This window comes from Artibeus jamaicensis, unplaced genomic scaffold, assembly GCF_021234435.1.
Source record: "Artibeus jamaicensis isolate MK-2021 breed Jamaican fruit bat unplaced genomic scaffold, CSHL_Jam_final contig_233, whole genome shotgun sequence".
NCBI lineage: Eukaryota > Metazoa > Chordata > Mammalia > Chiroptera > Phyllostomidae > Artibeus > Artibeus jamaicensis.
The window spans coordinates 66,926,459-66,939,065 of NW_026521486.1; the positions used below are offsets into that span (position 1 = coordinate 66,926,459).

Genomic DNA, 12,607 nt, shown 5'->3' on the forward strand with positions numbered 1-12,607 from the left:
GGGCTCTTCCGCCTCGCGAGAAATGGACTGTGGAAGTGGCTCTTCCATTGACGTCACTTCCTGCTATACGCAGGAAACCAGACACTCAGCTACCGCGATAATTATTAGGACAACGTGATGCTCAGTGGGACTTGTAGTTTTTCTTTCCTCTCTTCGAGTTTGTCCTTCAAATCTACAGCTCACGCCCACCTCAGACTCGGGATTGGAATACCTGGGTGCGTGGTGGGGTGGGCGTGCATTTTCTTAATCTCCACCTCGAGAGAGTATTATAGTAATGGGGGGGGGGGGGGAGTGGGTAATACCTGTTTTTCTTAATTACTCCTAGGACGGCTGCTAAAGAGACACAGTAGTTCCATTCCATTTTGGGGGCCAGTAAGGGGTCGGGTTAGCCCGCCATGTTGGTGAAGGCAAAGGAAGGCTAGTGGAGCACTGACGGATCTGCTGGTTTAGGTCCGCCATATTAATAAAGAGAGAGGGAAGGTTGACCCCTGTCCTCCGACAGACACACACACCCCTTCTTTCCACCCCGCGTCCTCGGCTCAGCTCGGTGGGCCTTTCCCTTGCCACCCTTGCCCAGTCTGCCCGCAGGAAGTGTAGCAGCGCCTCAAACACGGGCTTACGGCACCGCCGAATGTGGGGGAAAGTGAAATGCCGACCAATTGCGCCGCGGCGGGCTGTGCTACTACCTACAACAAGCACATTAACATCAGCTTCCACAGGTAACCTGGGCAGGGAGTGGGGCATGAGAAGGAAACGCGAGCTGCTAGATTGAGAATTGCTTGTGTAAATGGAACAGGAGAATTCTGCTAATTCCAATAACTTCAGTACCTACCTGGTGGCAGCTAAGCACTCTATTTTCCCTTTGTGTGGTTCTCAAATCTGTCCAATTTTTCTCTACATTCGGGGAAGATTTACTCACTTTATAAAAGAAATTCAAGTTCTGCACGGTGATTACTCCTTGTAAAAGTGACGGGAGATACCTTAATTTTCTTCTCTTTTACTTTTATGTATTAGACCGATCTTTACATTAATGACGCTATAAGAAATCTTCCTGTTCGTGTCAGCACTTTAAAACACCACTGTGTTGCCGTAAAATCAAGTAATTCTTACTAGCTAAATTGACAGGGAACTCTACAAAGGAATTTACTCATCATTGATAATAATCATGGAATTAAGCAATGTTAGTGAAAGTACGAAAGATAAGCTTTCTGTTTTCACTAGAAGAGTAGTAAGAAGAACCTCGGTGTTTTTGTTTCTTTGCTGGAAGAGCAATAAAAATTCTTTAGTTCTCTCAAATCGGAACTCTGGAAAGCACTTTGAACACTACATGAAATACAGTAAGTAAATGTTTACCTTCTCTGTAAGTGCTTGCCATGTGGCTGAAGACAAGAAGCATTAAAGACGTTAAGTGCAGCCAGTTTTGATTTTATATAACTCACAACTTAATCCAGTTTTAAAATGTAGAAAATTATATCCTTGACCTTTCCTCTACCTCATGATAACTAAATGTACACCCTTATTAAAGGTTGCCACTTAAAAAAATGTTTTTGATATTTCCATTTCCAGCTGCTTCATGCAAGTGTAGTGCTTTATTCATTCATCCATCGAATGTGTACCAAGTTCTTATTTACCTGACATCATGCTAAGGATCAAGAAAATTCTTATATTCCTGGAGTTTAGGGTGTAATGAGAAAGAAAGACAAACATAATTACAGTTAAGTGCCTCGGAAAAGACATTCCGGGAAACCTGACTAAGCCTTTTAAAGTCAAAGAACACTTCTCAAAGGATGTAAAATTTCAAGTGAGACCAAATAGTGACACAGGTTTGGTTCTACTTGCACTTTTAAAGATTTTCTACTTTATCCAATTAGTACTTGAGAAGCCAGGGAAAGTTTTAAAAGAATGTCATGATTAAATGTGTGCATTAAAAAAAGTCCTCTGGCAGAAGTGTCTGAGAATAATGTTATTGGAAGTGCTGGTCAAGCATCATCAAGAGATAAACTTGATGAGAAAGAAACTTATTAAAGAATGTTCATTTACTTACTGTTTCTTTCACAGGGAAATTCTGCTACAGTGTCAACTGAACTACAGACTGTTCTTTGCTGGCCCAGCCAGCACTAGAGTAAAAGAGACGAGAGTTGACAGAGAAAAAACAGGAGCCAGTCATGAAACAAGGGAGAGTCCACCCACTGGCCTAGACTAGAGTGGTATTGACATCACAGATGGAAACAAGTAGAGAAACATCTGGACAGATCTGAGAAATATTTGAGGACAAACTACTGTATTTGATCATTTCATTGGGAATATGAGGGAAAGGGAAGAGTCAGGACACCAGTAATAACGTTTAAGAGATGCACAGTTTGCCCTGGCTGGTGTAGCTCAGTAGATTGAGCTCAGGCCTTCAAACGGAGGGGTTGCTGGTTCAATTCCCAGTCAGGGCACATGCCTGGGTTGCAGGTCAGGTTCCCAGTGGGGGATGCATGGGAGGTAACCACACATTAATGTTTCTCTCCCTCTCTTTCTCCCTCCCTTCCCTCTAAAAATAAATAAAATATTTTTAAAAACACTAAAAAGAGAGATGCACAGTGGTGCAGTAGCATGTATACTTCCTTTTCATATTTGACCATTTACCACCAATGAAATTAACATTTGCATGTGTAATGCAAAAATTTAGGTTATAAAGTAATATGATAAAAGTACATTTCTATTTTATAAATACCAACAATATTAACTGTTCTCGTAAGACATTAGTAGACTTCAGTATTCACATGTACAACTTACATTGCCTAAAGAAAAATCTCCATGTTTCTTTTTTAAAAACATTTTAAAAGATTTCTATGTAATAATTTTTACATAGAAAATTATTACATAGAAATAATTTTCTATGTAATAGAGAGAGGGAGAGAAACATCAATCTGTTCCCTCTTACATGCCCCCATCTGGGGACCTGGCCCACACCCCAGATGTGCCCTGACTAGGAATCAAACCAGCAACCTTTTGGTTCTCACGCTGGTGCTCGAGCCATACTAGCCAGGGCTTCTTTTTCTTATCTATGACTCTGCCCATGCAGACTAGTTCTTGCCAATAATCTGAAACTGCTCTTGCTAACAGTTGTCACTCCTACATTCCTTTCTCAGGGCGTTTTATCATTTCCTCAAAGTACTCTCCACTTTTGAATTGACATCAATTTTGTGGCCTACCTCCTCTACCAGCCCCTCTCTTCTATACCTGACCTAGGTCTTCCCTCTTTTATTAAAAAAGATTTCAAACTGTTCCTCTGGTCTTAGGTAACACTTACTTGTTGATGCCTCCCAAATCAATTATCTGCAGTTCAAATCTCTAGTGAGTTTCAGACCTGCACCCCAAGTGTCTCAGTATTTCCCTGGTCTCCCTTCAGTTCCCTTCTCAGTAAATGAAAACGTCTACCCAGAAACTGGGAGGTCATCTTTCCTTGACTTCTCACCATTCCCTCTTAATAGGATTATTACAACAGCCTCTAAATTGGTTCACTGCTTCCATTCATGTATTCCTAACCTCTCTTCTGTAATCAGTGATGTGTTCCTAAATGTTGAACAACAAAATCTCCTGGGAAAGGGGAAAGGCCTGACTCATAACCCTATGATATAAATATACCTACCCTGGCTGGTTTCCAGCTACTGACATCACGGGTTATAAAGTTGGGAGAAAATGTACAGTACCACACTATTCTATATAGCGTTTATACTGTACAGCTATAACAAATATTTTTAAGAATATAAATAATACTGAAGTGATTAGGAAGTAATGGGTTTTTAATACTACCTTTGTTTTTAATTTATTGGAAATTTACATAATTTATTTTTTAATAATGGTTGCATTTAACAGCCAATTAAAACATTTTCTGTTAACCATGTGCTCTCTAAGCTAAGCCTTGTAATGGCTTACCAATTCTATTTTGGAAAAAGTTCAAAATTATATTTTAACTTGGAAGGCTTTCTAGCATCATTTCATGTCATAACACTTCACTATTCCCACCCTAATTCCCCTAGGTAATTCCTACTATCAAAGCCTCCTGACTAGATTGGCTCATCGAGTTTTATGGTTCCTTTTGACTTCGTACTTAACCTTTTAAAACACTCAGGACACTTGTAATTACTTTTATAATAAATAGCATTTATTTAGCATTCACCATGTACTGTGCACTGGGCTAAGCATTTAGCCCAATGTTTCATTCAGTCTCTAGAACCACACTAGACAGCATTATAAATGGTATTTTTATATAATAGATCATAAAACTAAGGCCTAAAAAGGTTGCATAACTTGCCTAAAGTCACCTGGTTATTATGTGAAGGAACCAGAATTGACACCTTGGTCGGACTCTAGAGACAGTGTTCTCCGTCACTCTTTTCTACCGCATCAAGCTGTTCAAATCTTCTCCATTATAGTAGTCCCTTAATAAGAAGGTAGATACCATAAAAGTAGGTAAGTTTCGTTTACCACTGTGTTCAGTGCTTGGGACAGTGCCTAGGACAGTGCTTGGAATATTGGAGGCATTCAGCCATTTATTAAAGACCCGAGCAAAATAGCATTGTTTAAAGTAGTGATTTCTTTTTCTTTTCAAAACATCTGTTTCTGAAAGCCTGGTCCTATTATGGTGTAGACAAATATTAATCTGTTACTACTGTGTTATCTTTTAAATATTTATAGGGTGATTTATTGCTACTTGAATTCAAGTATGGGCTATATCTACCAGCCTTTGAATATGATAAGAAAAACCCCAAAACACATACAAAACATCATTATGTTTGATGCTATGTAAAAGCATTCTCCAAAATCAAATATAAAATTGTTGGTAATTATTATATTTAAACACAGATTTAAAAATCTTGGCCAAGTGAATTTCAATTCGAAGCACTAGTTTCATAAGGAGCTAAGAAAACGTTAAATATCTGAACACAGAGGAAGGAATACCAGAATCTATTCAGGCTTTCCTTGATAAAATTTAGTCTGTGGATAAATTGATTTGTCTTAACCATGTGTGTCAGCAGCAGATCAATGCAATGTTATTCCTGCTTGTAAGGTTCTGTGTAAGCTTTTTGAAAGTTGATTTTAGAAAAAAAGAGAGAAAGAGAAACATAAATTTGTTGTTCCACTTATTTATGCACTTATTGGTTGATTCTTGTATTTCCCCTGGCCAGGGGTCAAGCCTACAACCTTGGCGTGAGGGGTGACGCTCTAATCAACTGAGCTACCCCACCCTGGCCTAGATCATGTTAGTCTTATATATTTTTACTGCCCACATTGAGGACCAGAATAGAAAGAAAAATCTCTTTTCAAAGCCCTGAAAACCACTCAAGTAAGTTTTTTATTATTTTTTTACAACTTACAAAAATTAGCATGAATTGGTTCCTGTTCCAGTGTTCTGAATATTGGGAATTTAAATTTATTGTATATAAATTGAAGACACTTTAAATCATCACGACTTAAAATTTGTCTTTAACCATTTAGGTACAAACAGAAGTGTAATAGTTGCAATTTGAGTTGCCTTTTTTTCTTTTTTTAAGGTTTCCTTTGGATCCTAAAAGAAGAAAAGAATGGGTTCGCCTAACCAGGCGCAAAAATTTTGTGCCAGGAAAACACACTTTTCTTTGTTCAAAGCACTTTGAAGCCTCCTGTTTTGACCTAACGGGGCAAACTCGACGACTTAAAATGGATGCTGTTCCAACCATTTTTGATTTTTGTACCCATATAAAGTCTGTGGTAGGTAATGTTGCCCTTTTTTGTAACCCCATTTTTAGAATCTGTTCTTTTTTGTTTATAAAATGGAACAACGTAGAATATAATGAAATTAATGCATGATATGTCTCAAAGAAATTGCAAAATTTCCTCTTATGCAGTAAAGGTGCAGGCTAGAATTAGAACTCAGGTCTCCTGACTCCAATATTCTTCCTCTGGCCCCAACTATTTTCCTAAACTGGAATTTTGCATTACTACCAATTAATAAATCATAAAAACTGAACCATTTGTAAAGCTGAGAAATGAGTAATGAAACATCTAGCATTACTCGGCTCTGATTTTAAGCTGACATATAAAACGTGTACTAAGTTCTTAAAGAGCACTGCACCCAAAGAATACCAGAGCCATACTAAAGAATATGAGAGAGAAGCATAACAGAAAACTTCATAGAACTCAGGCATTTTAGCCGGGCTTCACTTTGGATTTTGGAAATTAGGAGAGGCTTCTTGACCTAACAGAACCAAAAATGATGGGTTGAGGGGTAAATGGAAAATAATCAAGTGTTACCAAGTGATATATCAAAGGGAGAAAAGAACTAATGTTTATAACGAATGCATTAAAACAGTATTTTATGTAGTTAAGGTAGATCTGATCAGAGAGGATAAAGCTAATTGATAAAAACAGGGTCACTGGGAAATAAAAAGCAGCAGACTGAAAAAATAGTTTGAAAATGAGGACAGGCAACTTTCTCTGAGAAGGGAAAAACTGCTGCTTTTCGTGAGTTATTTATGATAGATAAATTTGTAAGTGTACATAAATTAATATCTGAAAAGGAGGGGAGATTGTGGTAAACCAGTTATCACAGATGTTAGAAACACAGATGTTTTCTAACATCACAGATGTTAGAAAAGCTCCAGAAAGGCAAAAACTTTGCCTTTTTCACTTCTGAATTCTCAACAACTCAAATACTGCCTGGTACATAGTACACACTCAAATATTTATTTTTTAAAGATTTTATTTATTTATTTTTAGAGAGGAGGGAAGGGAAGGAGAAAGAGAGGGAGAGAAACATCAATGTGTGGTTGCGTCTCACATGGCCCCCACTGGGAACCTGGCCTGCAACCCAGGCATGTGCCCTGACTGGGAATCCCACAAGCGACTCTTTGGTTCACAGCCCACGCTCAATCCACTGAGCTACACCAGCCAGGGCTCAAATATTTATTGAATTTGAAGTATTCCTTTTAACATTTTGATCACATGCTCATTCAACAGATATTTACTAAACTTTACATTATGTCAGGTGAGGATATAAAGAACAAAAGATAATCTCTACCAATTCCCTTAATTAGAGTGAATACCTATTACAGATTTTGTGAGGACAGGAACCATATTCGTCTAATTTGTTCATTATTGTGTCCCCAAGAATTCATAAGTAAATTCCTGTGTGTTTCAATAATGTTTGTTGAGTGAAAAAAGGATACCAAGTTACGAGGTTACAGTACAGTCTTGGGAACTACAAATGATTTAGCATTGCTGGAGTATAAATCGTGAGTTGCTCCAATATACTCCATTGCTGGAGTATAGATCGTGAATGGCACAATGGGGTGAAATCCTAAGTGGTATAATATGCCATGTAAAGATTTCTTTTTCTTTAGATAATGGGGAGGCAAAGAGGAATTCAGCCAGTATAGAAATATCAAATCTGGTAGAAAAATTATTCTGGTGGCAGAATATGGATTAGTGAGAATCAAAATGAGGTAGAAATCAATAAAGACGTTTTAAACATTCAAGCTAGATATGTTAAAGGCCTGATGTGGGCAGTAAGTCACATTAAGAATGATGGAGAAAAGATGATTCATGATAGAGATATTTAGGATATAGAATTAATAGGACTTGAAGACAAATTGAATGAAAGTGATAAAAGATGGTTCCCAAGTTTCTGATTTGGGGAAAAATTTCTGCCCACATTTTAAATTCTTGAATAGAAGCTGTAACTGAGCAATTAATAAGGAAATCTATTCAGGAGCTTAGTACTTGGAAATACATTTTTATTAAGTAGACCCCAGGTCTGAAATAATAGTTGAGAAAATAGTATTTACCTAGAAAAGAGATTAAATTGGGGTCACAGATAAGCCAAAGGTCTAAATACATTAAATTGCCCTTAGAAAATTGCAGAGGATATTTAAAGTCTCCATGGAATCATATTCGATAATTTGGAAGAGATCTTGGAAGTCCACTGTCTTATTTCCAGACCAATGTTTGTATCTCTCTCTAGTACAGAGGTGTCACACTCATTTTCACCTGGGGTCACATCAGCCTGGAGGTTGCCTTCAAAGGGCCGAATGTAGTTTTAGGACTGTGTAAATGTAACTGCTCCTTAACAGTTAAGTGAGAGCTCTGCGCTGCCACCTGGTAGAAACCAGGTGCCAGCTGGATGAAACAAGGTGGAGGGGCAGGCTTGTGTTTGCCACCTGTGCTGTAGAGGGAAGACAAAAGGAAATGGGTGGCTGGAGTTAATTCAGCCAGTTGAGAAGCTTGAGTCCATGGTTATATAGATGTTTCCTAACTTTTAAAGTCAGTGGGGTTTTTTTTACAATTGTTTTATTTTATTGTTTATGCTATTACAGTTATCCCAGTTTTTCCCCCTTTGCTCTCATCTACCTAGACCTCTCCCCTCAGGCAAAACCCACACCATTGTCCATGTCTGTGAGTCATGCATACAAGTCCTTTAGCTAATAATCCCTTCTCCTTTTAAAAAGAGCAGTTTATATACTATTACACAAGCCTGGGCAAAAATTACTTATTTATGATATTCCATAACTTACATTCAAACCTCTCATTTTATTTGGCCCAGAAACTGAAGTCACGGAATCTTTTGAAGAAAAACAACAGCTGTATTCCAAACGGACCATCTAATTTAAAATCAAACATTAATAGTCAACAAGTGCTACTAGAACACAGTTATGCCTTTAGGAATCCTATGGAGGCAAAAAAGAGGATAATTAAACTGGAAAAGGAAATAGCAAATTTAAGAAGGAAAATGAAAACTTGCCTACAAAAAGAACGCAGAGCAACTCGAAGATGGATCAAAGCCACATGCTTGGTGAAGAGTCTAGAAGCAAATAACATATTACCTAAGGGCACATCCGAACACATTTTGCCAACTGCCTTAAGCAGTCTTCCTTTGGAGGATTTCAAGATTCTTGAACAAGAACAAGATAAAACGTTAACAATTCTCTAAATCTAAAATAGATCAGGAGTACTTTTAGTGAAGATTAGCCTGCATAGATCTTGAAGCCCATCCTTTATTCTATTCTAAGGTAAAGATATTTAAGAAAATTATGCCAAAACTGGGTACTTTAGTTTTACTTGAAATAATGTTATTACTGTATAACTTACAGAAACTTGATTACAAAAAAAATGAAAACTTTATGAAACTTATTTGAAGAAAGCATGGAAGTGCCTTACATGAGAATTACATAAAATTTTTATTAGGAAATTTTTCAAGGTGTGCTGTGTTTTTCTCTTTTTAAACAACTTTTAAAGGACAGTCTATGACAAGTAATGTGTTTAACTTACATTAGGAAAAAAATGTTTCTGTGTACCAAAGTTGGAATATTACATTCTAAATAAGACACTAAGTAGGAGTTAACCATTAAATATGACTTCAACATTGCTGGTTTTTGAATTAGTTAAATTATAATTGGCACTATGATTTGTAACCTATAGAAAAAAGCATGGGGTATAGGACAAGTTCTTTTATTTCAACTTTCTGTGTCTTTCTAACAGTGAAAGTGAGCTAATCATGACCTCCCTTCTAAGAGTATTACCTTTTAAAATGGATTGTAAAATATTTTGAAAATATTTTTGAATGTGAAGTACCCTTGACTCATCCAAGGTAGTAAGCCCTCAAGTACCTCAGACTAGGAAAAACTGGTAGCCGATTATATTTACCTTCTAAGAAAATACATTGTGAAATATTGCAGAGGTTGGGATCTAGTTTTTACCTTAATTAAACAAAAAGATAACTGTATACTGCTCTTTTACTTATAATAAAAACAATACATCTTTCGTTTCAAAATTGATGTATTAATAAGCAAATATGCTACCAAGTTCCATGTTAGGAAATTCCCTCTGCTTTCATGTATATCAATACTAAAACTTTTAAGCTTTTTTCCCTTAAACGTACAGTAGAATATAATCATACAACAGTACTTACCATGTTATATCTTTACAACTTTTAACTTAAAATGGAATTAATTTACCATACATATCAGCTTGCTTTTTATATCCTTTCTTAGTGAGAGCCAAATAGAATGACTGTACCGCATGAGGGAAATAAAACGTAGTTCTCTACAAAAATGTATGTCTGTGGATAAAGCTATGCAAGTGCTAACTGTTTTACAAAGTAGAATATCAAAACTATTATTATAGTTGACACTTGAACAATTAAAGAGTTTGCCTTACTTCACCAGATAAATGTTTAATAACATTTTTATTCAAAGAGCTTTGATCAAATCATGGAAAATTTATTGGTGTATAATGTTGTTAGTCAACCCTAATTCAAGCTTTCTGACACCAACATATGAAATTAACGTACACCTAACAGTAAATTGCATAAGTCTTTTCTATAAGGTAAATGCTACCTGATGATAAAAATAATTTTTTTTGTCAATTGTTTAAATTGCTGTTTTCCTAGGATCCTAGCATCAGTCTTGTTATGTTAATAGAACCTTCTTTTAATAAGGAATGCCTCCTAAGCAACTAGATTTCACAAAGGCCAAAGGTCTGTTTTAGCTATCATAAAGCACCACAAATATTTATGAAAATCCTTTTCTGTATACAGAGTGGGGCAAAAGTAGGCTTACAGTTGTGAGTATATGAAACAATTCTTGTATTATTATTTATTAATTATTTATGTATTATTTTCCATATGAACAACTGTAAACCTGCTTTTGCCCCACGATGTATTATAAACCTTGTTAGTCATTTTTATCATAAATATTAGACGTAGCTCCTTGGAATTGTCATTACATTTTTTTTCTAATACAGTTTCAAATGTCTTTTTATTAATACATAGCCTTAATTATCAGCAAACACTTACTGACCATATCTACTTTATACCAGTAAGTTAGGCAAATAATCATTTAAACATAACCTATGTTTTCCAAATACAGACTATCATGTGGTTCACCACTGCTCCCCAATACAAAACAAAACTAACATAGGCTGATTCCCATCTACAATATCTTGGTAGTATCTTAATATAACATTTTAAAAATCATAAAAATGAACACTATGAAAATAAGCTTTTGGCAAAGTTAGTTAATCTTCATTATTACTTGAGACCACTGAATAAACTACCGCTCAGTGACTTTTAAGTAAAATTTTTTGGTTTTTTTTCCCCTATGTCATTTTCATGTTACTATCCTGGTAATATGCTCCAAACTCTCCTTGCATCAAATTCTTTCATTAACAAATATCTGTCTACCTTAAAAATAGTCTCATTCATAGAAAATATGAATTTTAAAATTCTGTTTTCAGTTTGTTGATAAACTTCTTATCACTTTTACCATACGCTATAAAACTATCAAAGTTATAATAGCTCTTTGGTCCTCTGCTGGACACAACACATATCTTCTATTCATTCATTCTATGTCTACTAGGCACTAACTTCTACAAAGAACCAGCCAAAGGCTAGTTACTTGATATAAAGATGAATTTGACTCAATTTTTTACCTTTAAGTTATTCAAAGTCTCCTGAGAGAAAAAATATTTTTCATACAATATTATAAATGCTTTAAGTGATTTTTGAATTGGAATTTAGTGAGAACATAAGACTTATTTATAATGAAATACTTTTCTTTTGAAATAAAGATTTCTTATGACAACCAAAGGAAGTAAAAGGACACTGATGTTGACCTGAATTACATAGTGTTTTCTTTTAGTAAGTTGTAAGACATTTTTCCTCTTCAAAATGAACACTGAACAAATGTATTGTTAATGGTGTCTTTGTTAACAGAAAAACATAACTAAATAAAATACTGCATCAAAGCCAAGTACAGGAGTTTATTTGACACTTGATATTTTTACAAAATAACAAAGCCTACTAACTCAGACCTTTAAAAGTATTTTAGCTTGGAGTCTTGAAGTTAACAAAGCACTGTCACACCCATTAGTTTTCATACTTGTTCTTTACAAATATTCTGTGTGCCAGATGAGATCTCCAATGTACAGCTGAAGAAATCTGTGTTGATGTAGCTTATTCATTCAGACATTTACTGTGTGCAAACTGGCACAAGGGGTAGTATGCTAGTTTATCTAGGAAGTTCTAGGTGGAGCATTGATCTTCAGCCTCCAAATCTATCCTGCCTACCACATTATAAGCCTCTTTTAAATACATAAGTTACGTTATTAAAATAGGACAAGTCATGTGTCCCAAAGTACTAAAATAAAACATTTTATAAAGATAGTCTATAAAGTCATTGTTAATCTTTTCTAGGTAGACTATAATGTTGGTGTTCTATCTCATTTCTCAATGTTAGAATACGGGTAAATTTTAATTTTGGTATACTATATAGAAAATGATTCAACTTTATGCCAGAATGTGGGGTTCTTTGGTATTTAGGAAGTTGGAAATTTTTTTTAAATAATGGTTTTATAATATGTATTAAAACAATTGCATACTATATTCACAAAAATGTATTCTGAGTATGTTGATATTAAAGACTTTTCCAAGGACATTACTATCATGTCTATTATTTCCAAAAAATGTACATGAACATTTCTGTGGAAGTGCTTCCCCTAAATTACCCCCCCACCGAGATACTTCTGTAGAAGTTCTCCATAAATTGAAGCAAGCTGTTAATAAAAGATATGTAAAGTGTGAAAG

At 35.6% G+C, this 12,607-nt stretch overlaps 1 protein-coding gene across 1 annotated transcript; it reads left to right on the forward strand.

Annotated features, from left to right (window-relative positions):
- Positions 1-20: 20 nt before the first annotated feature.
- On the forward strand, positions 21-9,046 carry THAP2 (THAP domain containing 2). The gene is made up of 3 exons (XM_037132163.2): positions 21-719; positions 5,544-5,739; positions 8,570-9,046. The coding sequence occupies exons 1-3, from the start codon at positions 649-651 to the stop codon at positions 8,954-8,956; spliced, it is 654 nt and encodes a 217-aa protein (XP_036988058.2). The 5' UTR covers positions 21-648; the 3' UTR covers positions 8,957-9,046.
- Positions 9,047-12,607: the final 3,561 nt, after the last annotated feature.